We start from the raw sequence: 26,961 nt of genomic DNA, 5'->3' as shown, positions 1-26,961 counted from the left end.
TCGCAACCAATGACAATGGTGAATATTTGAACAAATCCTGAGCTTCCTCTAGGTCGGCTCAGCCTTAAACGAGTACCTGGTGTGGTGTGTAAACATCAGTACTGAGGAGACAATGCCACCGGATGTGGCACTGGCCCACCAACTTGTGTGCCATCCTGGCCTTCATAAGTACTTGTTAACAGCACTTGCCCCAACAGTCGATTAAACGCTATACGGGAAATCTTTGGGTTTGTAGACCTATCAGTCTCAGCACAGGGTAGGTTCTGTATCATATTGCGTGTGAACATTAGTTTGTGTGGTAATGTTCTACCTCTGTTTCGTCCTTCCTAATTTCTCCCCTTTACATTTCCCTTATTTCTCTGGTGTCTCCCCTCCAGACGGCTGCTCGGAATCATCACAAAGAAGGATGTCCTCAGACACATGGCTCAGTTGGCCAATGAAGATCCAAAATCTATAATGTTCAACTAGCCAAGAAACTGAATAACTCAAGGAGGCTCATGATGGCCACATCCCCAAGCCAGTAATCCAGTAGCATCACCAAGGTCATGGGAACTCGCCCACTCTAGATTAAATTTGGTTCTCAAGTGCAGCGAGTTGTTGGTTTCAACTCGGTCCCCAGTGACTGCACAATGTAAAAACTCATTTGACCTCACCCAGCTTTGAGGAAATCAATTAATGAAGACAATTATTGGTCGACGTTCAGAAAAATCCACATTTTGAAGAGAACGAAAGAGTCTCGTGTTGGGTAAAGTGGTCTGTTGGTATGACTTCGACTGAAGCAGTTTTGTGATGGTGTACCGTGGTGACGAGATGCTAAATTCATTTGCCTGGTATGCAGGAGGTCGTGCGTTTGATCCGGACCCTGATGCCTGCTGTATATTTGGAGTTGAATGTTTCCGTGATCACGAGAAATTTTCTCCGGGTCCTCCAGTTTTTCCCTCTACGTTTCGAAACATGTATTTGGAGTATTTGGCTGCTATAAATTTCCAAATGACAAGCCACTTTGTTGAGCCATCATTTGTCGCTAGGTCACTTCTGAAAAAGGGTTATATAGCTCAGTTGGCCTTATCTGGTAAAATAAAAAAAAGTTTAGTGCTGTCACCTTCCCAGGTGGCTCCTGAATGAAAAGGCATGTTTTGCTGGGAAACGACAATGCAGACATATTTCCTCATGTCCAGTCCAAGGTGGAGGTGACTGGTGATAGCTCATCAGATTCCTCAAGTCTAAATAAAGATTTGTATTCAGAAAAAACGTTTCCAGAAGTCAATAATCAACTGTTCCAAAAAATCATCTATCCAGCATTTGACAAGTACTGACTAAACTAGCCCTAACTAATGCTTTCATGTCCAACTTAAACGAGCGATGAGAAATGCTCAACTTCCACTGGCTCTGAGCCAGTGGTGGAAATTCCACATTCTCATGACGGGTGCCAGTTTGTCCACAGCATGACCACTGTGGAAGACGCTTTAATGATACCAGAGGGATGATGGATTGAGTCGAGAAGCCAATTATGAATTAAACTCTTCACTTTCCAATCATGAACCAAGTGTTGTAAGCACAGTGCCACGTGGGCAGATAAGATGTGCTTCACTAGCATTTCACAACATAAATACAAGTCCTCTAACTGTACGTGCAAACTAATTATCATGCACGCTCACGCTTACACGCTTGCCACTTCGGGGCTTCTTGTCAATAAGATGCTCACGGCCTTCAGGATCCTTAAGTTATCAGTGACCCACGGAGGCTTCTTGTCAATGAGTTGTACACAACTCGTTTGTGTTTCTTGCGTTAAAATTATTGGTAGGAATTATTAACTAACAGAGACATTTTCCACATGTGAAGCTTTGATACCCAATGCTGTCCGCCTGGTAATTCCTACGCTTGTGCGCTGTCACTTCCCGTGGTCAACCAAAGTGTGTCATCTGCTCGGGTGGATGTTAAACGCCCATTGATGTCATTTGCACAAGTTGGGCATTGTGTGTCACCTGCGTTTGATGTCAGACTCCAAACATCTGAACATACCTTAATTTGTCTGAGAAATTAAGCTATAATTGCCCTTAATTTAATCTTCTTCACAGGTCTTAGTTTAAACAGAGCAAATGAAACACCTGGCTCGTGTATTCTTACCTGATTAAGTGAAATACACCGGTTAGCATTGGACATCAGAAGATGATTTGCTGTTAAATGTTTATGTAGACAATTGTGTCCACCTTTCCTGTAAAGGCAGAGTGCTATGAGGCTATTAAGACTTGAACTCCAGCCTTGGGGGCTGCTGTTTTGCGAGGTTCATGGTGGCCATAGAGCACCAAGAAGGAATCTCCAAGCCCCTCTGGGCTTAGTGTGTCTCTACGAAGGTTCACAATGGCTATGTATACCACTGAGCCAGAACTTCCTAGACTGGGTTCAAGTATTTGGGGGCTTGGGTTTGTACCTCTAAAGGTTCATAATGGACATAGAATGCTGAGCCAGTTCAGCCGAGTCCGTAGGATTGAGCGCTGGGATTATGGGTGTCGTTTTTTTTAGGGGCATGCGGGCGGAAGGCTCAAAATCACTGTCTCCTTTTTTCTGCCGTGCTGAAAAAACCGTACTTCAACAGAAACTAGAAATATGCGAACTAATACTGTATTCGAATTTAACACGTTAATGTGCTATTAAGTTAAACAATAAAAACACAACCCAAATTGAAATGACTCATATGTGCATGTGTTGACTCAACTTTCGTGACTGCAGGAATTCATATTCTATGGTTCTTTCGGTAAAGTCACGTAGATAGAACAAATAATAACATTAAAATAATAAAAATGAAGTGAATAAAAAATATCACGACGTTTCGATCGCAACACATTCATTTGTATTATTTTATTGTTATTATTTTTCTTTTATCTACATGACTTTACCGAAAGAACCATAGAATATGTGCATGTGTGTACGAGTTTGTCATTGTTTGGGGAGTCACGGTGTAGTTTTTTTAGCGCGTTGAACTGCAAACGCAGCGGCCAGAGTTAAATGCCCAGCCATTCGCTAACATCAGTGGCCTAGATAGCCTCAGCGTTAAATGAGTAAATGGTGTGGTTTGTAAACGTTAGCACTGGGGATACAAAGGCGGCCGGGCATGGTGTTGGCAACCCACCCCCGTCGTATGCCGTGCCGGCCTTGATAGTTGCTGTTTACAGTCCTTGCCCCAACAGTTTGTTAAAGTCTCGAAAGGGGATCTTTGTATTTGAATAGTTGGACGATAATCTACGTGTTCGGTGAATGGCTGGCTGATGTGCCCTCTTGTTGAGGATTAGCGCAGCGTGATCCGGAGTTTGAGAACCTTCCAGGCGAACTGTGGAGGATGGTTGGCCGCACATGAATCGCAAAATTCGGAGTGAGTCTGATTTTAATGCGAAACCGGCCGTTATTCCACCAAAAATGTCTAAATCTGACTGTAGCAGCCCTTGCGAGACGCTCCTCCCCCGCCTTCCTCCTGTGTTGTGTGGAGGTTGGTCGTCGGAGGGTCGGGGAGACTGGCAGGAGATGTGAGGAGCCCCGAGGAGGAGGAGGGAGAGAGAGAGACGGGCGCGGCTGGCAGCATGGCACGGCCATGTGGGCGACCCAGTTGTGGTCGCCCTCAAATTGACAGTTACACGAGGGTGGAACATGAGGCAGGGGCCTCATCGTCCACCCTCCTTGCGTGCTGCTGCTGGTGCCTCGGGGCGACGCGGTGCGCTTGGGAAGCTCGAGAGAGAGAGAGGCGCGCACCGCAGTTGGCGGCTTGATGCCACGTGGAATCTCGTGGCTACCTGAGCCCGGGGCAATGATGCTTTCATATATTTTTTGGGGAGACAGAGACACGGACACGGGAGCAGGTTACAAAACAAATGTGCACACGAGCCATTAGTCGAGGCCATATCCACGAAATACGCTTGCAAATGTTAATTGCGAGTTCAGGGCAGATTTAACATTTGTGATATTCCAGGTAAATTGGTGAACTGGTGAGGGTGTTTGTCAAATTTCAACAGGTGCGCCTTGGTAAAGTAATTCTGAGGATGTTAATTTTAAAGCGACATTCATGGCTCATTGTGTGTGAACATATTTCATATTTCAGGTTTGAGGTAGAGACAGTCAAAGGAGAAACGTTATTCACAGGTTGTATCGGAGTCCTTAAAGCAGAGAGAGAGAGTCCTGGAGTTCAGTTTGCAGGTAGATTGGTTGACACAAGAAGCGTATCAACAGGTTTACGGGGTTACAGGTAGAGGATTGATACGGTAAGTGTATCAACAACTTTCAGTGGTTACAGGCAGAGTGGTATTTAGGTCACTCCCGGTCATCTGGATTGGTGGTCGTTCCCTGCCTTCGCCGTATGGGGCCGTCCATAAATGACATCAAGCACCTGGGGGGGGGGGGGGGGGTCAGACATTTGTGACGATGTGTGACGGGGGGGGGGGGGTGAGAAATGTGACGTCACATCAAAATGCGCAACTTTAAATAAATATAGACAACACGTTCTACTTAATTAAATATAATTTTAATAAATGTTTACTTGTACAACATCAGAGTGCAGCGCCACATTAAATACGCACTACAATGACAATAGTTTAAAGCGATTTGAAGCATGTTTTATTTTGGGGGGGGGGGGGGGCAGAGCTTTGTGACGTCATATTTGAGGAGGGGTCTGACTTTTGTGACGCCGTGTGACGAAGGGGGGGGGGGGGTGTCAAAACTCCTCAAATATCGCGTGACGTCATTTATGGACGGCCCCTTATTGCATTCAAGGAGGGAGAGAGTTCGTTGTTGATTAACTTCCCAGGTTTCCACATTTCTGCAACCGGTGACTGTGGGTGTTTGACTTCCACAGTACCGCCGAGTACAGGGACTGCGAGTCTCCCAGGCGTTCACCCTGCTGCAAGTTGTGACAGTCGTCTCTTCACTGCAGGGTCTGAGGCTGTAAGCTGCTCCTACATCACAGCTCAGGGGACTGAGGCTGTAAGCTGCTCCTGCATCACAGCTCAGGAGACTGAGGCTGTAAGCTGCTCCTACATCACAGCTCAGGAGACTGAGGCTGTAAGCTGCTCCTACATCACAGCTCAGGGGACTGAGGCTGTAAGCTGCTCCTGCATCACAGCTCAGGGGACTGAGGCTGTAAGTTGCTCCTGCATCACAGCTCAGGAGACTGAGGCTGTAAGCTGCTCCTGCATCACAGCTCAGGGGACTGAGGCTGTAAGCTGCTCCTGCATCACAGCTCAGGAGACTGAGGCTGTAAGTTGCTCCTGCATCACAACTCAGGGGACTGAGGCTGTAAACTGCTCCTGCATCACAGCTCAGGGGACTGAGGCTGTAAGCTGCTCCTGCATCACAGCTCAGGAGACTGAGGCTGTAAGCTGCTCCTGCATCACAGCTCAGGAGACTGAGGCTGTAAGTTGCTCCTGCATCACAGCTCAGGGGACTGAGGCTGTAAGTTGCTCCTACATCACAGCTCAGGGGACTGAGGCTGTAAGTTGCTCCTGCATCACAGCTCAGGGGACTGAGTCTGTAAGCTGCTCCTGCATCACAGCTCAGGAGACTGAGGCTGTAAGTTGCTCCTGCATCACAGCTCAGGGGACCGAGGCTGTAAGTTGCTCCTACATCACAGCTCAGGGGACTGAGGCTGTAAGTTGCTCCTGCATCACAGCTCAGGGGACTGAGGCTGTAAGCTGCTCCTGCATCACAGCTCAGGAGACTGAGGCTGTAAGTTGCTCCTGCATCACAGCTCAGGAGACTGAGGCTGTAAGTTGCTCCTACATCACAGCTCAGGAGACTGAGACTGTAAGCTGCTCCTACATCACAGCTCAGGGGACTGAGGCTGTAAGCTGCTCCTGCATCACAGCTCAGGAGACTGAGGCTGTAAGCTGCTCCTACATCACAGCTCAGGAGACTGAGGCTGTAAGCTGCTCCTACATCACAGCTCAGGAGACTGAGGCTGTAAGCTGCTCCTGCATCACAGCTCAGGAGACTGAGGCTGTAAGCTGCTCCTACATCACAGCTCAGGAGACTGAGGCTGTAAGCTGCTCCTACATCACAGCTCAGGAGACTGAGGCTGTAAGCTGCTCCTACATCACAGCTCAGGAGACTGAGGCTGTAAGCTGCTCCTGCATCACAGCTCAGGAGACTGAGGCTGTAAGCTGCTCCTGCATCACAGCTCAGGAGACTGAGGCTGTAAGCTGCTCCTGCATCACAGCTCAGGAGACTGAGGCTGTAAGCTGCTCCTACATCACAGCTCAGGAGACTGAGGCTGTAAGTTGCTCCTGCATCACAGCTCAGGAGACTGAGGCTGTAAGCTGCTCCTGCATCACAGCTCAGGAGACTGAGGCTGTAAGCTGCTCCTGCATCACAGCTCAGGGGACTGAGGCTGTAAGCTGCTCCTGCATCACAGCTCAGGAGACTGAGGCTGTAAGTTTCTCCTGCATCACAGCTCAGGGGACTGAGGCTGTAAGTTGCTCCTGCATCACAGCTCAGGGGACTGAGGCTGTAAGCTGCTCCTACATCACAGAGGAGACTGAGGCTGTAAGCTGCTCCTGCATCACAGAGGAGACTGAGGCTGTAAGTTGCTCCTGCATCACAGCTCAGGAGACTGAGGCTGTAAGCTGCTCCTGCATCACAGCTCAGGAGACTGAGGCTGTAAGCTGCTCCTACATCACAGCTCAGGGGACTGAGGCTGTAAGTTGCTCCTGCATCACAGCTCAGGAGACTGAGGCTGTAAGCTGCTCCTGCATCACAGCTCAGGAGACTGAGGCTGTAAGTTGCTCCTGCATCACAGCTCAGGGGACTGAGGCTGTAAGCTGCTCCTGCATCACAGCTCAGGAGACTGAGGCTGTAAGCTGCTCCTACATCACAGCTCAGGAGACTGAGGCTGTAAGCTGCTCCTGCATCACAGCTCAGGGGACTGAGGCTGTAAGTTGCTCCTGCATCACAGCTCAGGGGACTGAGGCTGTAAGCTGCTCCTGCATCACAGCTCAGGAGACTGAGACTGTAAGTTGCTCCTACATCACAGCTCAGGGGACTGAGGCTGTAAGCTGCTCCTACATCACAGCTCAGGGGACTGAGGCTGTAAGCTGCTCCTGCATCACAGCTCAGGGGACTGAGGCTGTAAGTTGCTCCTGCATCACAGCTCAGGAGACTGAGGCTGTAAGCTGCTCCTGCATCACAGCTCAGGGGACTGAGGCTGTAAGCTGCTCCTGCATCACAGCTCAGGAGACTGAGGCTGTAAGTTGCTCCTGCATCACAACTCAGGGGACTGAGGCTGTAAACTGCTCCTGCATCACAGCTCAGGGGACTGAGGCTGTAAGCTGCTCCTGCATCACAGCTCAGGAGACTGAGGCTGTAAGCTGCTCCTGCATCACAGCTCAGGAGACTGAGGCTGTAAGTTGCTCCTGCATCACAGCTCAGGGGACTGAGGCTGTAAGTTGCTCCTACATCACAGCTCAGGGGACTGAGGCTGTAAGTTGCTCCTGCATCACAGCTCAGGGGACTGAGTCTGTAAGCTGCTCCTGCATCACAGCTCAGGAGACTGAGGCTGTAAGTTGCTCCTGCATCACAGCTCAGGGGACCGAGGCTGTAAGTTGCTCCTACATCACAGCTCAGGGGACTGAGGCTGTAAGTTGCTCCTGCATCACAGCTCAGGGGACTGAGGCTGTAAGCTGCTCCTGCATCACAGCTCAGGAGACTGAGGCTGTAAGTTGCTCCTGCATCACAGCTCAGGAGACTGAGGCTGTAAGTTGCTCCTACATCACAGCTCAGGAGACTGAGACTGTAAGCTGCTCCTACATCACAGCTCAGGGGACTGAGGCTGTAAGCTGCTCCTGCATCACAGCTCAGGAGACTGAGGCTGTAAGCTGCTCCTACATCACAGCTCAGGAGACTGAGGCTGTAAGCTGCTCCTACATCACAGCTCAGGAGACTGAGGCTGTAAGCTGCTCCTGCATCACAGCTCAGGAGACTGAGGCTGTAAGCTGCTCCTACATCACAGCTCAGGAGACTGAGGCTGTAAGCTGCTCCTACATCACAGCTCAGGAGACTGAGGCTGTAAGCTGCTCCTGCATCACAGCTCAGGAGACTGAGGCTGTAAGCTGCTCCTGCATCACAGCTCAGGAGACTGAGGCTGTAAGCTGCTCCTGCATCACAGCTCAGGAGACTGAGGCTGTAAGCTGCTCCTACATCACAGCTCAGGAGACTGAGGCTGTAAGTTGCTCCTGCATCACAGCTCAGGAGACTGAGGCTGTAAGCTGCTCCTGCATCACAGCTCAGGAGACTGAGGCTGTAAGCTGCTCCTGCATCACAGCTCAGGGGACTGAGGCTGTAAGCTGCTCCTGCATCACAGCTCAGGAGACTGAGGCTGTAAGTTTCTCCTGCATCACAGCTCAGGGGACTGAGGCTGTAAGTTGCTCCTGCATCACAGCTCAGGGGACTGAGGCTGTAAGCTGCTCCTACATCACAGAGGAGACTGAGGCTGTAAGCTGCTCCTGCATCACAGAGGAGACTGAGGCTGTAAGTTGCTCCTGCATCACAGCTCAGGAGACTGAGGCTGTAAGCTGCTCCTGCATCACAGCTCAGAAGACTGAGGCTGTAAGCTGCTCCTACATCACAGCTCAGGGGACTGAGGCTGTAAGTTGCTCCTGCATCACAGCTCAGGAGACTGAGGCTGTAAGCTGCTCCTGCATCACAGCTCAGGAGACTGAGGCTGTAAGTTGCTCCTGCATCACAGCTCAGGGGACTGAGGCTGTAAGCTGCTCCTGCATCACAGCTCAGGAGACTGAGGCTGTAAGCTGCTCCTACATCACAGCTCAGGAGACTGAGGCTGTAAGCTGCTCCTGCATCACAGCTCAGGGGACTGAGGCTGTAAGTTGCTCCTGCATCACAGCTCAGGGGACTGAGGCTGTAAGCTGCTCCTGCATCACAGCTCAGGAGACTGAGACTGTAAGTTGCTCCTACATCACAGCTCAGGGGACTGAGGCTGTAAGCTGCTCCTGCATCACAGCTCAGGAGACTGAGGCTGTAAGCTGCTCCTGCATCACAGCTCAGGAGACTGAGGCTGTAAGCTGCTCCTGCATCACAGCTCAGGGGACTGAGGCTGTAAGCTGCTCCTACATCACAGCTCAGGAGACCGAGGCTGTAAGTTGCTCCTGCATCACAGCTCAGGGGACTGAGGCTGTAAGTTGATCCTACATCACAGCTCAGGAGACTGAGGCTGTAAGTTGCTCCTGCATCACAGCTCAGGAGACTGAGGCTGTAAGTTGCTCCTGCATCACAGCTCAGGAGACTGAGGCTGTAAGTTGCTCCTGCATCACAGCTCAGGGGACTGAGGCTGTAAGTTGCTCCTACATCACAGCTCAGGAGACTGAGGCTGTAAGTTGCTCCTGCATCACAGCTCAGGAGACTGAGGCTGTAAGTTGCTCCTGCATCACAGCTCAGGGGACTGAGGCTGTAAGTTGATCCTACATCACAGCTCAGGAGACTGAGGCTGTGAGTTGCTCCTGCATCACAGCTCAGGGGACTGAGACTGTAAGTTGATCCTACATCACAGCTCAGGAGACTGAGGCTGTAAGTTGCTCCTGCATCACAGCTCAGGAGACTGAGGCTGTAAGTTGATCCTACATCACAGCTCAGGAGACTGAGGCTGTGAGTTGCTCCTGCATCACAGCTCAGGAGACTGAGGCTGTGAGTTGCTCCTGCATCACAGCTCAGGAGACTGAGGCTGTAAGTTGATCCTGCATCACAGCTCAGGGGACTGAGGCTGTGAGTTGCTCCTACATCACAGCTCAGGAGACTGAGGCTGTAAGTTGATCCTACATCACAGCTCAGGGGACTGAGGCTGTGAGTTGCTCCTGCATCACAGCTCAGGAGACTGAGGCTGTGAGTTGCTCCTGCATCACAGCTCAGGGGACTGAGGCTGTGAGTTGCTCCTACATCACAGCTCAGGAGACTGAGGCTGTAAGCTGCTCCTGCATCACAGAGGAGACTGAGGCTGTAAGTTGCTCCTACATCACAGCTCAGGAGACTGAGGCTGTAAGTTGATCCTGCATCACAGAGGAGACTGAGGCTGTAAGTTGCTCCTGCATCACAGCTCAGGGGTCCTGAGGCTGTAAGTTGATCCTGCATCACAGCTCAGGGGACTGAGGCTGTGAGTTGCTCCTGCATCACAGCTCAGGAGACTGAGGCTGTAAGCTGCTCCTGCATCACAGAGGAGACTGAGGCTGTAAGCTGCTCCTACATCACAGCTCAGGAGACTGAGGCTGTAAGCTGCTCCTGCATCACAGAGGAGACTGAGGCTGTAAGTTGCTCCTACATCACAGCTCAGGAGACTGAGGCTGTAAGCTGCTCCTGCATCACAGAGGAGACTGAGGCTGTAAGCTGCTCCTACATCACAGCTCAGGGGACTGAGGCTGTGAGTTGCTCCTGCATCACAGCTCAGGGGACTGAGGCTGTAAGCTGCTCCTACATCACAGCTCAGGAGACTGAGGCTGTAAGTTGCTCCTGCATCACAGCTCAGGGGACTGAGGCTGTAAGCTGCTCCTACATCACAGCTCAGGAGACTGAGGCTGTGAGTTGCTCCTGCATCACAGCTCAGGGGACTGAGGCTGTAAGCTGCTCCTACATCACAGCTCAGGAGACTGAGGCTGTGAGTTGCTCCTGCATCACAGCTCAGGGGACTGAGGCTGTAAGCTGCTCCTACATCACAGCTCAGGGGACTGAGGCTGTGAGTTGCTCCTGCATCACAGCTCAGGAGACTGAGGCTGTAAGTTGCTCCTGAATCAGAGTTCAGGGGGACTGAGGCTGTGAGTTGCTCCTGCATCACAGCTCAGGGGACTGAGGCTGTAAGTTGCTCCTGCATCACAGCTCAGGAGACTGAGGCTGTAAGTTGCTCCTGAATCAGAGTTCAGGGGGACTGAGGCTGTAAGTTGCTCCTGCATCACAGCTCAGGGGACTGAGGCTGTGAGTTGCTCCTGCATCACAGCTCAGGAGACTGAGGCTGTAAGTTGCTCCTGAATCAGAGTTCAGGGGGACTGAGGCTGTAAGTTGCTCCTGCATCACAGCTCAGGAGACTGAGGCTGTAAGCTGCTCCTACATCACAGCTCAGGGGGTCTGAGGCTGTAAGCTTCGCTGGCACGAGGCCCGAAGGAGTTTCCAGAGTGAAGTCTCCATTGCGCGATTGGGTGACTTCCGGCGGGAGATGCGAGTTGGTTGATTGTTTTGTGATTGTTGCGTGGTGTTCAATATTGAAGTGGATTTCGTGCAAGTCGGTGATTCGCCTTCGGCCGAGCTGCACTGAGCAGTGGCTGTGTGCTGGGAGCTCGGGTGCGCTGGACTGCGTTAAGAGCTCCTGTAGGACCCTGACGGAACTGACCCAACCCTCACTGACCCTTTGTGTATGTGAGACATTGTGTGTATGAGAGACATTGTGTGTATGTGTGTGGTGGGGAGCGGTAGTGTAGCGGTTAGCGCGCTGCGCTATGAACCTGGCGACCCAGGTTCGATTACCGCTCACGGCCAACACCAGTGATGATGATCTGAACCGGTCCTGGGCCTCCCCTAGGTCGACTCAGCCTGAAATGAGTAACTGGTGCGGTGTGTAAACATCGTTACTGGGGAGACAAAGGCGGTCGGGCGTCGTGCTGACCACCCACCTCGTGTACCGTTCCGGCCTTCATAGGTGCTCGCTGACAGCACTTGCCCCTAGAGTCTGTTAAGGCTATACCGGGGATCTTTGTATGTATGTATGTGGGGAGCGGAAGTGTAGCAGTTTGCGCACTGAAATCAGCTCCAACTCGCATTCAACACCCGTGACAATAATCTGAACCGGTCGTGAGCCTCGTTGACCTCAAACGAGTACCTGGTGTGGTGTGTTAACATCGCGACGAGGGAGACAAAGCGGCCGGGCATGGTGCTGTCCACCTACTCTCATTTGTGCCGTGCCAGCCTTGATGTGGTGCTACTTGCTAAAAGCACTTTCCCCAACAGTCTGTTAAGGCTACACGGATAATCTTTGTCTTTTGTGTGACCTCTGAGTCACTCGGCCAAACCTACGCATAGCCCTGACCCTAGCCCAGGCCAAGCACTCCGGGTTGCACGGTGAAGGCATTGAGACTGAATTTCCACAGTCAATAACTCAGCGAAAGTCAGGCCATGGATTCTGCACCTTTATTGTAATGTTGCGTCATCCCGAGAGCACTGCCGACAGCGAGCGCAGGTTCAACACTTTATACATCATGCGAGTTTGAGTTAGAGTCAAGGGTGGGGTAACGGTTAATGCAAGGGTCATTAATTGGCTCCCGGACTGGGCTTAGGGTTTCATTTAGAGTCCTTTTTTAGGTTAATGTTCGGAGTAGAGGATACATTCAGGGTTCTTGCTATAAGTTCACATTAATATAAGAGATAATATTCGTGTTATTGTTTCAGTTAAGATTCGGGCTAGAATTAAGTACAGTATTATGGTTAGACTTAGGTATTAGCATTAAGGACAGGGTTGAGTATCCGGGTTAGAGTTATTGGTAATGGTTGCAAAATAAGGGTAGGATCACAGTTAGGAATTAGGATTATGGGTTAGAACTTTGTGATGATGAAGGTCTTGTAGCAGCCTGCAACAGAAAAAGAGATGATAATAGACAATATAAACATCATCCATGTAATAATTGCTACCACCCATCCATCTGCCAGACCTTTGCCTAATGTTATACATCCCACAGTTTTCCAGCATTGGTTCGGGTGGGCCTGACGCTCTATGTCAGTAAGACTTGTATTGAACCAATGATGCTAAAATTATGCACTTCAAGAAGGCCTTGCAGTTGATGGAAAGTGTAAACAAATACTGTAATTTTTTTAAGTGAAGGGAGATATATATGAAAATGCATTTCCTGCGTATTTATGTTAACATTCTCCACATCGATGATAAGCATTTTTTTGCATTGTATAGAAATTCTATTTGTGGTTGCTGTTCAGAGACTCTGTGTACTGGATACTTGCTCTGGCACACAAATACAAGTGTCATGTTTCTGCCCTGATCTCTGCATCGGCTTTAAACAGGCCTTTGACACCATCTGGCTTTATTGCGAGTATTGAGAATTTTGGGCATTCCTGATAAATTAAGCTGATAGAAAACAACTATCACGAATGATTTATAGACGAATCAATAATTAATCATTACGTGCACTTTGTTTTTACCTGTCAGGGGTATTCTGTAGAAACGAGTCGGTCATTATGTGCCTGAAAAAAAAATCACCGTGCATATTAGTACTCTGTTTTATAACCATTGCATTTATGTTCACGATCACGAGCGCATTGTCAATCCACTTCTTGATGCTGTCCCATACAGTCCTAACGTCCCCATAATCCATATCGTGAGCTGATTTCATCGCTTGAACTCCCCAGTGGTTGTCCTCTCACGTATTTTTCTCTCCTTTTCTATTCCATTGCCAGTCTCGTGCTTCCGCTGTCATCCCCTCTCGCCACAAGGTGTCCCTTCTAGCCACGAAATGTCCCTTTCTAGTCATTAAGTGTCCTGCCGAATCACGATTTAGTTTCCTTGACAGCTAATGTACCATCTCTGACATGTCTTTGTTGCCTGATCCACTTGCTCCTCTTTTTGTCTCGGTGTAATTCCCAAGCGTGCACCTCTATCTCTGCTTCTCTTTCCACTTTTTCGAATTTGTTCCTTTTTTTCCGGCAGTGTCCCAGTGATGCGCATGTCATGGGTGGTGACATGGACTGATTACAGACACTGTGATAATGCACACTGGTGTGTCACTTTTCATGATCAAATTAACATTTCCAAAAGCACTCCATTCTGCTCTTGTTCTCACATTATTGAATAATCTGATGTAGAAATGCCTTCTATAATTGCCCTGGGCATATGTATCTTTGTTTTCAAGTTGTGTCCGTCCAACAATTACTTTATTTGATGTGCAGGCTTGCGAATTAAAATCACTAATAAATGTAGAATGTGTTACACGTATTAATCTAGTACATACATTTAAAAATGAGCAATTAAAATGAAAGCATCATGAAGTAAATTAATAAATACACTGGTAAATTCAGCTCAAGTTACAAATAGTCGAATACACACAATGGCAGCCAGGTGCGGGAGCTCACACCTTGTGATGCGGCGCTTTGAAGCCAAGAGTTTGAGGATTACATCGGGTTTCGTGACATTCCCACACCCACTGCGCTGTAAGATGAACAGGAGATAGCAGTAGAACAAATAGGTTTGTGGGCCCATATGTGCGTACATTTCAGTGATACCCCCCCTCCTCCCCGTATCTGTGGATATTCCTTTGGCGCTGCTGTTTCCTCGAAAATGCAAAAAAACTAATTAAATGGAAATGGTTAAACATCCAAAAGCCACTTCCTTTTGGATTAAAGAGCCTTCAGCTCAATACGTTTTCCTGAGGAGGAGAACTACTGCTGTTGAATGCCCATAAAGTGGTACTTATTTATTGACCCTTGCAGGGTGATGGGTTGTGTCGACCCCCAACAACCTTCCAATTGTGTGGCGCTGAGGGCGCGATGGGTTTTTTTTAAATTTATGTTGCTGTGTGTCCCTGCGCCGTTTCAGTTTCGTTTTAAGGTGCACTGATGCCGACTTTATTGAGGGCGATAATGGCACGTAAAATAAAGATTGATTGAAGTGCTCAAAACACGACGCCACCTCATCTGATTACATATTGTACACGTATGCACTTCGCTGTCACCGTCTGAAATGCTCTTCCTTCTCATATTAGGAAGCCAATGGAGCTCTGCACTTTCAAATATAGATTGAAAACTAATTTCTTTCTAACTTCTTTTTGTGTTTAGTTTGTTGTCCTTTCCCCAACCTCCAATTAGAACAGTTGCGGCTGCGTACAGCGTGAAAGGAGTTCAACATACAAGCAGTTCTCAACTTACGATCACCTGACTTATGATAAACCCGCACTTAGAAACCAGCTTCCATGAAATATTTATATTTAAATTTGACTTAAAACGCGAACTCGCACTTGCAAATTGAACCGCGGAATTATTTAGTTCAGCAGAGCGATTATTATCCACGAAATGTAATGAATCAGCCTCGTGCAGAGAGAGTGAGCGTGTGTGTGTGTGCACATGCCTTTCGTTTTTGACAAGTAATATTTTGCCGCATCTACGCCTGTTTGATCTTGTGCACTAATTTTTGTGTCGGGTGAAGAGAGACATCCAATTAAGTGCACACTATACCTGTATTCTTCGCAAGTGCTGCTGGTACAGTTTGGGAACCAGATTCAGCAGCGGATGAATGACCCCCGACTGAGCAGAATGTAACAAATAACAAACAAAACATTGTTATTATTTTAATGACAATTATTTGATTCTAGAAAGCCTCAAAAGCCATGAGACTTTTTCAGGAGAGTCCTACGTAGGGCATTTTTGACGAAATCCATTGAAGAGTGATTATATGGTGCATACGGGAGGAAACCAGAGCAGCATACAAGGGAATTACTCTCAAACGCTCTGCACAGATGGATTCAATAATCTATTTTACTGCGATCTGTTGGCTACTGGCATTAGGATCAACATTTTTCAAAATCGAAAATTACCCGTAAATTACTCAATTTGGAATAACACATATAAATCATCCCACTACTGGCAGACTAAAGTCCCAAGTGGGACTATCCTGGTCTCTTGCACATAAATAAATACTATTTAGTTCTCATATATTTTTTATAAAAATAAACAAAAGCAACTTGTCAATGAAGTTTAATGCAGATATCGCCAAAAACCACACAGTTCTTACCTTGTGGTTACACGTGTGTCCTGGGCTTAACGCACGTTTGCAGCATCATAAATGAGGACAATTTTTACTTAAAAAATCAAGTCCAGGCACTCAGTCATAACGCTATAGGGAGGCTCATGCCTTGGCATTGCATTTATACGAGTGAAAATGGAACACATAATTACGTTAATTTAATGCTATGAGGGCACATTTTACCATAACTGTAAAATATTTTGTTTTAATTACGAAGCTTCGAACAACCAGGAAACACATCCTGGGTGCGGAGCTCTAAGAGCTGAGTTTTTTTTACATTTAACTAAACCTCTTTCATCTAACGCCTAAATTAGGGGTCGAACCACGCATAATTCCTACAGGATTGAATGGAAAAGTATGAGAATCTAGGATTGATGTCCTATTTTAACTAAGCCACAGTCACTGAGATTTTATGGCGCAAAGGAGACAAAGTAGATTGTACTTATGGAATTTGGCCTACACTTCCACGCTGGCCAGACCCACAAGTTGGCCCTCTAGATGCGAGCCAGCCGTAAACTGTGATGTTGTACCCGTTCATATTTTTAGATGGACAGAAGCAAGGTGGATGTCAGAAACTTGCTCATTGTTTCAACTATCGCGCAGGGAGGTCTGAATTTCAAGTCAAGTGTGGCGACCCTTACACCACGGCAGCATCCCTGTCATTAAAATGGAAATGTAATGTTAATGAAAATTACGGTATGGTTAGTGATTATAATGATAATATTATCACGTCGATAGGTTATTTTCGGTAAAGTCACGTAGACAGGTTCTTTGGAAGAGGTGTGAGGATCCACAAGTTACCCCCTCAACACGCGAGGTGCTTTGAACCTATCTACGTGACTTTACCGAAAGACCCGAAGAATATGAATTCCTGTAGTCACGAAAGCTTTAAATGAAGATTTATAATTGTAAGGTTATAACACGATACTGATAATGCTGACGATGGAATATAATGATTATCGTGGTAACGTCATGTTATTGATAATGGTGCTAAACGGCAATGTATCGATGGTGGTGAGGATTGACGGTGTTTAAAAGTGCATGCAATGGTGCTAACGTCATGTCACTAATAATGCAACGCGTGGATGATGATGTATGTGATCATGTTAGGTTGAATGTATTCTCTTACCGGTCCCATGTTGGGCGTATGCGCTGTGTTGTGAATTTGAGAATAATGAAAGAGGAACTGTTTGGATACACACATGCGTACACGTGTAAATAAAGATGCAGACATGCATGACCACATTGACATGCGATTCCAGTAAAATCTTTCAAAGCCGAACGTCAAGCTATGCCAGGGAAGCTTCCCGAAATGTTTGCGGAAATGTGAAATATGGTAAACCTCTCGAACTGGAACACGTTTTGCTTATTAATTCCGTACAATTAAACCCCAACCACGAGAGAGGGAGCAGAGTTACTATGAGCAGAGCCACGTAGTAAACCGAGGCCACACGGTTTACCACGTCAGCCATCCGGTTATCCAGAATATTCAGTGATGATTTTATGTAGGTCAGTGGGGGGGACAAAATTACTTTTTTTAAACCACGAAAAATAATGTAAATGAGACAGTAAAACTTGTAAAAAAAATGCAACTGTGGGGTAACGTTGGCATGTGATTGAAATCGTTGTGCCAACGTTGGCCAACGTTCCACGTTTACTGGGCTGGCGCTGTGCGTTGGTTCCTAATAGATTTAGTGAAGAACGCGTGCGCGGTGCTGCGTTTGTGTTGCGTTAAGTCTTGGGTTAACTCCTGCTACGAGTACTCGGTCTACTTAACTAGGAGTTGGGTTAGGTCGTAAGTGGTGGATCAAGTCTAGGTGGGTGCGTGGCGTGGGGAGAAGCGTGGGGTGTGGGTTCCTGTCAGCACTTGTGTGGCGTGCGTGTGTAACGTCGCGTACGGACGGACTCACTCGTTTATCTTCAACTTTCGGTTTCTGGTTTCAGACACAAACATTGAATGAAGAGTGAGAAGCACAGCCTGATATTATACGAACAGCTGCATCTGTAAATGTATGGGCTAGTCTCCTGTCCAGATCCCCATGCAACGCTGGGGCAACGTTGGGTGACGTTGGACAATCCATGGTTGCATATTAACTGGGGAATAGGCGCTCGCAACAGAAGCTCGGATGCCCGCACGCTCGGTCACATACGTGTCCCCGTCCCCACACTGGGTTTCAAGCAGATGTGGCAGAAGAGCATTACTCCGCTTGCACGAATTCCAAATGCAATCAATCGTGTGATCAATTCCACGGGAACGGAGTTTCCGAACGAGGCACGCAATCTGATCACCAACAGATCTAACACAATCGCCACGTGGGCTTCCCGTGGTCCCTGATAACCTCTCTTCCACGGCGCCCAGCGAAACTCAGAAGGCGCGGGTTGTTTTGCTTTTCCACTGCGGAAGCTGAGACGTGCCGCTCTGACAGTTAAATACAGTGTGTGGCTTTGATATTGCAAAAACAAATCGACGAGGCGTGTAACGCTGAGTTTCAAGTTGTAAGATCACAGATATACAAGACAACGATTCCCCATATAGCCTAAACAGACTTTAGGGGCAAGTGCTGTTTGCTAGGACCTATGAAAACCGGCATGGCACACGAGGGGGTGGGTGGCCAGCACCACGCCCGGCCGCCTTCATTTCCCAAGTGGCGACGTTAACGCACCACTACAGGTAATAATTTGAATCCGTGATCGGAAATTGAACTCGGGCCGCCGGATTCGTAGCTCAGCGCGATAACCACTGCACCACCGCTCCCCAAAAACAAAGACCCCCCGTACAGCCTTGACATACTGTTGGAGCAATTGCTGTTAGCGAGCACTCGCACACTCACAAGCACTTCTTCAGCGTTGCAAGCCTGCTTTCTCGCCTTCGACCCGCTCCGATTTACTGATCGCTAGTGTTGATATTTTTCACTTTGGCTTTACTCGGCCTCAAGCCGGATTTAGATGTATTTATTTAAGGCAAGGCAACTGCCTAACGGGTTGGTTTCAGCTAGGCTCGGCAAATTACCAGTGAATAACCATACACGCACGTGGGCTCCGCGCCGGCTCGGCTTGGATGAGCCAGAGTAGATATAAATATCCCGCAAAACAGGACGCATGGTGCCAAAGAGATCATTGCCATTGACGCGTCAAATGCGCCTGCCTTCTATATGCAGTGTAACCATTCAATCATCTTTCTTTTTTTTTATCGCAGTTTGTTTCAATAATGTTCGATTGCTTCGCTATTGTGCAAACAACGGTCACTAGCAGCTGCAGGGGTCACGTAAACTTGAAACATGCTAGAAATCAGTAAACATCGATTCATACACACCCAATGCGATGCATGCTATAATGAGCTAATTAATCGATGCATCGTTATGCTCCCTACGACTGCAAACATTGTCTTGTAATTCTGTTACCCAGGAATATTCTTGCACGTTCCACACAGAAAAAAAACAATCACACTTTTACACATGCACACACACAAAGACCCCCCCCCCCCCCCCCCACAGACTTTTGGGATAAGAGCTGTTAAGGCAGGGACGTCACAAGAAGGAGTGTGGATTGCCAGCACCACGCTCGACCGCATTTGTCTCCCCCAGTGATGATGTTTGCACACTGCACCAGCGACTCATTCAATGCTGAGCCGACCTAGTGGAGGCCCTCGGTTACGATATTCGTCACCGATGTCAGCCATGAGCGGCAATGGAACTCGAGTCGCCAAGCCTGTAGCGCAACGCCACGCGTGTTTCCTTAACACGCACAAAGACAAAGATCCCCCGTATAGCCTTTACCAGATTGTTTGGCAAGTATGAATAATTCACACGTACAAAAAAAACCCTTTCACAAATGCACACGCGCAGTACACACAGATGCATATACACGCAAACACACAAAGACCGCATGCTTACTCACCATAATGTTGTTGCCGAATTCTGTACAGGGCCGATGTATGTAGCCTCCTGTTAACGCCAAGAAAAATACATGAATGACTTGTCCCACACAGACACGCAAAACAGATAAATGTCACGTCACTCACGAATAGGGTAATGCACACGCTGCAACACACACACACACATGTCGAGCGCTCACACAAAGAATCCTCCCCCCGTACAGATTATAACAAAATGTTAACGATAACCGATGCAGGTCGGTATGGCACACGAGGGGGTGGGTCGTCAACAACACCTCTCCCCAGTTCTAATGTTCATCACACACGCACCAGATACTAATTTAAGACGAGGTTGACCTAGGGGAGGTCCAGGCACGGTTTAGGTATTTTCCACCAATGATGGCGTGAGTTCGAACCGAACTCTCGTCGCCTGGTTTGTAGCGCCAAACGCTAACCACTGTACCACCGCTCCCCACACATAAGACACATGCGCACGTGTTCATACGTACGGACAAAAATTCGCACACTACCAACCACTGTCAACCACTGCCCACTGGTTTTGTCGGGATTGGAAGCGCATTGAGTGAACGACCACTGCCACGCGCGTATTTCCTAAAAAAGACATCATCCTGGTTATTTCACTTGTCAACTCTATAAATGGCGAGAAAGCGCACATTCATTACTGACACACACAGAATTCCCACAGTTCACACGGCGCGCATCATTATTTAACAGTCAATCAATGGACGTTACCTTTGCAGAAGCTTATGAACAGCATAATCACCACTACGCTACCGACTGCAGCCTTCATAGCTAAAGGCAACTTCTACAATAGGCTACCGTAAGCACAAAAACACCCCCAAAAAAAGTCAAATATTTTTGGTCAGCTTCTCACAAAGCTCTAACAATTAACAACAACAAAAATCCCCAAAGGGCAAAACGCCCAACAGATGTTGTCCTGGTGCTGGTTAAATCAGAGACAGCCTAAGACAGCTGCTTCAGCAGATGTCGCGTTATCTCTGAAGCCGAGTTCTCATACAAGTTGAGCGAGAACGAGACGAGGCTCGCCACCTCTGCTTGGTCAGTCTGCGATGTCAGAGCCTGGAGTCGAACCCGCAAGTCTCACGTCGGCTTTGCGTTTTTATAGCGAACGGCGCCCACGTCACGACGCCGACGAGCCAAACAAGCGTCGTCGCGATCTGGTAAACGCGCGTACGTGCGTGCGTGTGCGTGCGTGCGTGCGCGTGTAATGAATCAGTGTTTGTGTGTGCGTGTAAACAATTTCATTGGCCGGGACATAGGTGAATATGTGTGAGTATCCACTGTTAACACCGCCGTTGTTATTATCATCATCATCATCAGTCACGTTCTCTCTACTGCTGCTGGAAGAACGCACGTGCGCGCGTGTGAAATTCATCATTGTTCGTGTGTGTGTGTAAACAATTGCATTGGCCGGGATATAGGTGAATATATGAGTATCACTGGCAACGCCGCCGTTGTTATTATCATCATCATCAGCCACGTTCTCTCCACTGCTGGAAGAAGACTCGTCCACACCCTCTCTCACGGTTTCGACTATTTCATGCCATGAACTGCCCTCATTCACATCGCTCCATCTCACACACGAGACAAACCCCCCCCCCCCCCACTTTAGCCTCAACAGACGTTTGGCGCATGTAGTGTTTGCGAGCACCTATGAAGGCCGGTAGGGCACGCGAGGGGGTGGGTGGCCAACGCCACCCTCGCCCGCCTTTGTCTCCCCAGTGGCGATGTTTACGCACCGCACCAGGTACGCATTTGAGACTGAGTCAATCTAGGGGAGGCCCAGGACCTGTTCAGATAATCGTCATTAGTATTGGCCGTGAGCGGAAATCGAACTCGGGTCGTCGGGTTTGAATCGCAGTGCGCTAACCACCGCACTACCGCTCCCCACACTCATATGTTGTATACACACACACACACACACGGGTTAAACACACCCGTAGCTATTTCAGTAAAAGTGAGTCGGGAGAAATGAGGGGGGGCCCATCGTCGTATCTTGCATAGCACCCCCGTTGAAAGAGGTAATTGCGCCCCTGTCCGTACTTTTGCATTTTTCGTCGTTACGGATTATGCGAGTCTCACATTACAGCAATAATGGCACGCGACCTGCGCTCACTCTCCTGACAGACTCGTGTTGCTGTCAGTCACGGGTCGCTAATGGGACGGTTCATTGCGTGTCTGTGTTTGGAGACCTATGGCGAATTCATGCTTCAGAAGCTTGGCAGCGTTGAGCCTGGTTCGTGCTTTGGATGGGAGACCAACATGCAAAAAAGCAGGTGTTATAGGCTGCTGCGGAGCGATGTTGTTGGAAGCCAAAGAGTACGAGTGCAGTACTTGGTTACTCCCATGTCAACCCACAATGACCACCAGTGCGGTGAAATGAGGTCAAAATAACCGTAAGATAATCGCAATATTACAACATTACTTAACATTAACCATATTCTAGCAAGTTACATTGCCGAGGAACGTATATGACCCTGTAAATAATGAAACAGGTACAGGTCATTGTTAGTGTTAAGCCAATGGTGTTTGAGTCATGTGTCTAGTTACCATGCGGCTTAAAGGGCCAGCGTCTAAAACAGAGAACAGAGCAGAGCAACTCAAATTGGGGATGCAATGAACTCATATGATACTGCTGCTGCTATGGAGTGACTCATGCAGCCAGCTATGGCTGCAAAGTTTGGTAGTACATGTTATGTATATCGTTTATTGTTAAATTTTAATCACAGTTCCTATGATCACTGTTACATTGCTTTTATAGCTTTATTTTGGTGATTTCTAAAACGTTTTGGTTTAGCCATATTTGTTTGTTGTAGTACAGAGTTAGACTGATAACTTTAATCTAAATTGTCTTATGGTTGTTATTGTTTGACTTGCATCCCACTGGGATTTTTGTACACAGCATTGGTGTACGGTGCTCTTTTCTGGAAGACTTTGCTGTTTTTTCCTGGATTTTTCTGTTTGCGCGTAGTCACTTTAAGATGTTTCTTGTTCATGTTTTTGTTTATTGCGGTTGTAACCGATTCAAGAGCTGACATGGATATACCAAATAAATGAAACTGAAACGGTATCATTTTCATCTTGACCAATAGCAATATATTCCAGATTCTTTGAATGAACATTGCCCGCTTTTATCTAAATTTGATCATTTTCGTCGAACGTCATCACCCAATGTATACATGTTAAACGAAAATGCATGCAGGCTCCTTTCAAATGGTCACACATACTATAATGCCCGAACATTCAGACAAGTAGCCATTGACTTTGGAGAATCATGCCTTAATTCGTGAGTTGTCCCTCGACTGTTTAAAATAAATAAAAATACATTCTGTGATATATACAAGTTTGTGTTATTTGTATGCATTTGCCACTGCTGTTGCCACTGCTGTGGCAAATCTGATACCCGATCTTCTCCATATTTGCCGACCTGAGGGGCCACCGCAATGCCGATGTCGGTGACCTGCCTCCTCCTACTTACATCTGCAACACTTTCCTGCTGTTCATCATCTGAACTTCCAAGTTACTGTTGGATCGAGAACTGCTGGGGACCACGATGTGCGTGTGGCGCTCCACCACGCTGGTCAGTGTGGGTTGCAAGGAGTACACTTTTGTCTCACCACTCGCTGAATACAGGAAGAACCTTGCCCAGTGCGCGTTGATTGAACGCGTAGTTCAGCTACACACGATTTACCTAACGGGGTCTGTTTTTTAGGAACACGGGGTGATGTTTCTGCTGCATGTGGTTTGACGCTGCTAAGATTCTCATCTCCGCATCGAATAATTGTGCCGTGAGAGTGCTTCATCCGTTTAAATGTGTCAATTAATCGACTGTGAGGACGATTTACAGTATTTACCATGGATGTTTTTGGTGCATGTTCTTGTGTGATAATGTAACGCTTTCGATACGTACAACGGCACAACAGAAATGTTCACAAACCAATTTGCCGCGTGATATAGCCGCACAGTCGTTGAGGACGTTAGTCAAATGGATGCCTGCATGGCGAATCATTCACGTTCAAGTGACAATGTTAGGGGGCGAGAATCGGGCTGGGAATTCAGTGTCAAAAATGAGCATTGGACGTGAGAAAAACAACAGAAACAGGGGTTTGTGCTGAGGTGAAGTGGAACAATATAGAGTGTCCACACACACAATAAACGGAGAGCGACTCAGCATCCTTTAATACAATAACAAGGGCGAACATCATCTATAATAAGTTAAAAAGGAATGCAACCCTATTTTTCCCGTAAGGTCTATTATTTGTCGAACGCAGTTTTGCCCAACACGGCATTTTCCAGGAACGTAACCCCTGTGTTCTGTAAAGTCTACTTAAGTTCTAATTATGCATGCTATTACTCAAATGTATAGATCTTACTTCCGACTGGCACTCTGCGATTAATGTACAGAGATTCCTTTATAATCCTTCATAATCAACTACATTTTAGGCAAGCTCGCCTTTAAACTTCCTCTGTCCAAGCGTCACTGCTAAAAAAACTTTTTCAAGCTATAATGGCCCCAGCCAAGGTCCCAGTGAACAAACCTGCGTCATCTTACCACCAAAGGGGCCGTATTCATAGCTTGAAGAAAGAGCCGAACCATGCCAGCCATACCATATTGTTTTGTGGGAGTGGCTCACATTTTTTAAATTAAAAAAATTCATACGAAAAAGGCACATTTTGCCAACGACATGAATAATTTGGCCCAAAATCTCTCACCACGAAACCATACCATGAATGGAAAACACAACATTTAATGCAACAATAATAAAACAAAACGGCAACATATTAATATCAATCTAACAATACAACACTGACATTTGTTGTGGTATTTCTGCTGTTATACAACAGCAACAGAAACAACGGCATAAGAATAACAACAGCGAACTCGGTGTAATATGAGAGCATTCACATCGAGTGTAAGAATGTACGATACAAAAAGGCTGGCCCACTCCCACCCTCCCGTTCTCCCCCCCCCCCACACTAATGAGATTACCATCACGAGTTGAGCATTGCTCTCGCTGAAATATGGACTTAATTAGACAGAGACATTATTGTTGCTATAAATCAATAGATGGAGATGAAGGGGTCCGGACTCGAGCCGGAGTTTAATTCCCTGGAGGGGCAGAGGTGATCATTACATATGAAGTTAAAAGGAACAGTATGCACGCATAACATTACAAAACATATTAAAAAGAAGTAAATAATTCGTCATCACAACACCCTTTATTGCTCAATTAATAAATGGGTTTTTGAAACATTGTGGTTGTGGCAATAAATGGTCAATAATTGCTTTTGATACTTTTTTTTATGTTGCAAGACATGTGATTATATTGTGAAAACGAACGTCCCGGGCTGTGGTTATTGTTAGAATGTGCTACGAGCATGGCAAGGTTTTATACTGAAAACTGTCCGTTGCTACAACAAATACAATCTACGGTACTTTTGTCTATGGTTAAATGGATATATTAATGTCCCCAGGTGAGAGCACATTAAGATATTTGTACTGGATGCCCCTGCAACACAATAGTCTGCACTTTTTTTGTGATGATGATATCACAGAGAATGCAACTCTTTGATCATCTCCGAAGTAGAGACTGTTGTCAACTTACCTCCCTCGGTCCCTCCTTCCATAGAGCTTACGTGGCCATTTCAGACTCCAGTGTCCAGCCTTGGTACTACACGTGGAAGGCCCCAGCCAGGATTCAAGATAATAAGTGGCAGTGGTGACACGTGTTCCTCACAGCAAGAAAGGCTTGTTCTCCCCCTGTTCTGCGTGGGGTTCCTCTGGGTTCTCTGGTTCCTCCCGTAGCTAGACACATGCAATGCAACTGAAATTGGCCAAAATATCCCAATGCTGAATAATTATTTGCAATTTACTCACTTGGGATTACACAGAGCAATATTGCCCCCCCCCCCCCCCACTCAATGAGGCTTTCCTGGGTAAATAAGCGCATTAATAACAATAAAGCAGAATAATAATAATCACACGCCAAGTCTCACCACTACAGAATCAAATAACTCACCACCACACAATGGCATGAAAATTAACTCGTACTCCAACTGCAGTGATCTCAGTTGTCCATCGATGTTCTGCAGGTAATCCGTATCGGCTTATACAGGTAGGACAAGCTCGATGCTATTTATGTGTAGAAAAAATTAGATGCTCTTGTCATCACCAGCAAGTGTATGCCGCTATGCCCAACCGCTGTAATAATTACGGTTGATTGTCGTTATCAGCATTTGTAATGCTAAAGCGATGTACTTACTTGTTGTGCGGAGTTTGGTGGACCCGTGCACTTGAACGCCTTGGTCATGCATGTGCTCACTTAAGTGTCCTCTGTCTCTTGTTTTTGCACATTTATATATTTCAGAAGATATCTTAATTCTTAAGCGTTATTAAGCAGTAAAACATTTATTTGCAATTATGTGTGACATGATATATGTGAATTCCATATAAATCAAGGAACTAAAGCAGTTTTGTGTAAGATTTGTAATCCGCGAACGTTATATCTATGCACCATATCGCAAAGGTGCTTTCCATACACGTAAGTCAATTTTATATGCCCAGAGCTGGAATTTATTTTGTACAGTCATTCGAGACCCGGCTAAGAGGTTCCACTCGCTACGTTTGAAAATCTGCATTAAACACATTCCTGCGGAGGGAGCTGGTAGGAACGTTGGGTTGCTCGGTCAATGGCCAGGATCAACGGCGGCGTGGTGTATTCCGCAAATAGGGCCGACTGTGAGGGCGGGCACAATCCGGCGTGAGTAGGTTAAACGTTGAGTTCTATAAGGGCACCACGGGGTGACCAGCCCCTCCCCACCCAGCCCCACCCCTCCCACCCCCCACCCAGCCCCTCCCCACCCAGCCCCTCCCCACCCTCCCCACCCAGCTCCTGCCCACCCTCCCCTCACCACCCAGCCCCTCCCTCCCCACCCAGCTCCTCCCTGTACGACGGACAGACGGACACAATAATCCCCTGTGGGCTGGTGGAACCAGGTGGTTCATACCAGTATAATAGGATTTACAACTCAGGTCCTCAACGGGAGCCGGCTCCATGTACTGACCCCTGAGCCTCCGGTCGGCACTTGAAACACCACAACTTAAACACCACAACTTAAACACCACAACTTAAACTCTTGCCTTGCCTTCGTGCCCCTTGCCAGAGCAATCGGTACCACGTCAGGTGAAAAGCATTTAGTGGTACCAACTTCTTTGTATTGTTGTGACAATATATCCACTTGAAACAGCTTTCACATCATTCACTTTTATTATCCA

General features: G+C 47.4%; 2 protein-coding genes across 7 annotated transcripts in view; one reads left to right on the top strand and one right to left on the bottom strand.

Annotated features, from left to right (window-relative positions):
* LOC133347779 (H(+)/Cl(-) exchange transporter 4-like) overlaps nucleotides 1–2,690 on the top strand; it is a 30,290-nt gene extending 27,600 nt beyond the window's left edge. The window contains exon 15 of the mRNA XM_061560382.1: nucleotides 378–2,690. Within this exon, the coding sequence (XP_061416366.1) occupies nucleotides 378–468 (91 nt within the window). The 3' untranslated portion in view covers nucleotides 469–2,690. The remainder of the gene's footprint in view (nucleotides 1–377) is intronic.
* A 9,452-nt stretch (nucleotides 2,691–12,142) lies between these two features.
* On the bottom strand, nucleotides 12,143–26,391 carry NMU (neuromedin U). Of its 6 annotated transcripts, none has more exons than XM_061560379.1 (9): nucleotides 25,949–26,391; nucleotides 25,292–25,357; nucleotides 19,667–19,713; nucleotides 17,680–17,703; nucleotides 16,899–16,955; nucleotides 15,202–15,270; nucleotides 14,106–14,179; nucleotides 13,177–13,218; nucleotides 12,143–12,593 (listed from the first exon to the last, which is right to left on the bottom strand). In XM_061560379.1, exons 2-9 carry the CDS (start codon nucleotides 25,311–25,313, stop codon nucleotides 12,539–12,541), a joined length of 390 nt encoding a protein of 129 aa, XP_061416363.1. In that variant the 5' UTR covers nucleotides 25,314–25,357; nucleotides 25,949–26,391; the 3' UTR covers nucleotides 12,143–12,538. The 6 variants fall into 6 exon arrangements, with proteins under 6 accessions (XP_061416363.1, XP_061416361.1, XP_061416362.1 ...); XM_061560377.1 differs by lacking the exon at nucleotides 25,949–26,391 and adding an exon at nucleotides 25,706–25,868 and having other exon boundaries at nucleotides 25,292–25,491; XM_061560378.1 differs by lacking the exon at nucleotides 25,949–26,391 and adding an exon at nucleotides 25,706–25,868.
* Nucleotides 26,392–26,961: the final 570 nt, after the last annotated feature.

This window comes from Lethenteron reissneri, chromosome 26 (genome assembly GCF_015708825.2).
Source record: "Lethenteron reissneri isolate LAM-NWPU_2019-01 chromosome 26, ASM1570882v1, whole genome shotgun sequence".
Lineage (NCBI taxonomy): Eukaryota > Metazoa > Chordata > Hyperoartia > Petromyzontiformes > Petromyzontidae > Lethenteron > Lethenteron reissneri.
This window is presented reverse-complemented; position numbering and strand designations above follow the sequence as displayed.

Excerpts from the sequence above, each read along its gene's own strand:
- NMU (XM_061560376.1), bottom strand. The coding sequence starts at position 20,454 with ATGAAGGCTGCAGTCGGTAGCGTAGTGGTGATTATGCTGTTCATAAGC. Across the intron at positions 15,271-16,898 it reads ATACGCCCAACATGGGACCG|TCGGGGGTCATTCATCCGCT; the intron begins GTAAGAGAATAC and ends CATTCTGCTCAG. Across the intron at positions 14,180-15,201 it reads AGCACTTGCGAAGAATACAG|CGCAGTGGGTGTGGGAATGT; the intron begins GTATAGTGTGCA and ends TTCATCTTACAG.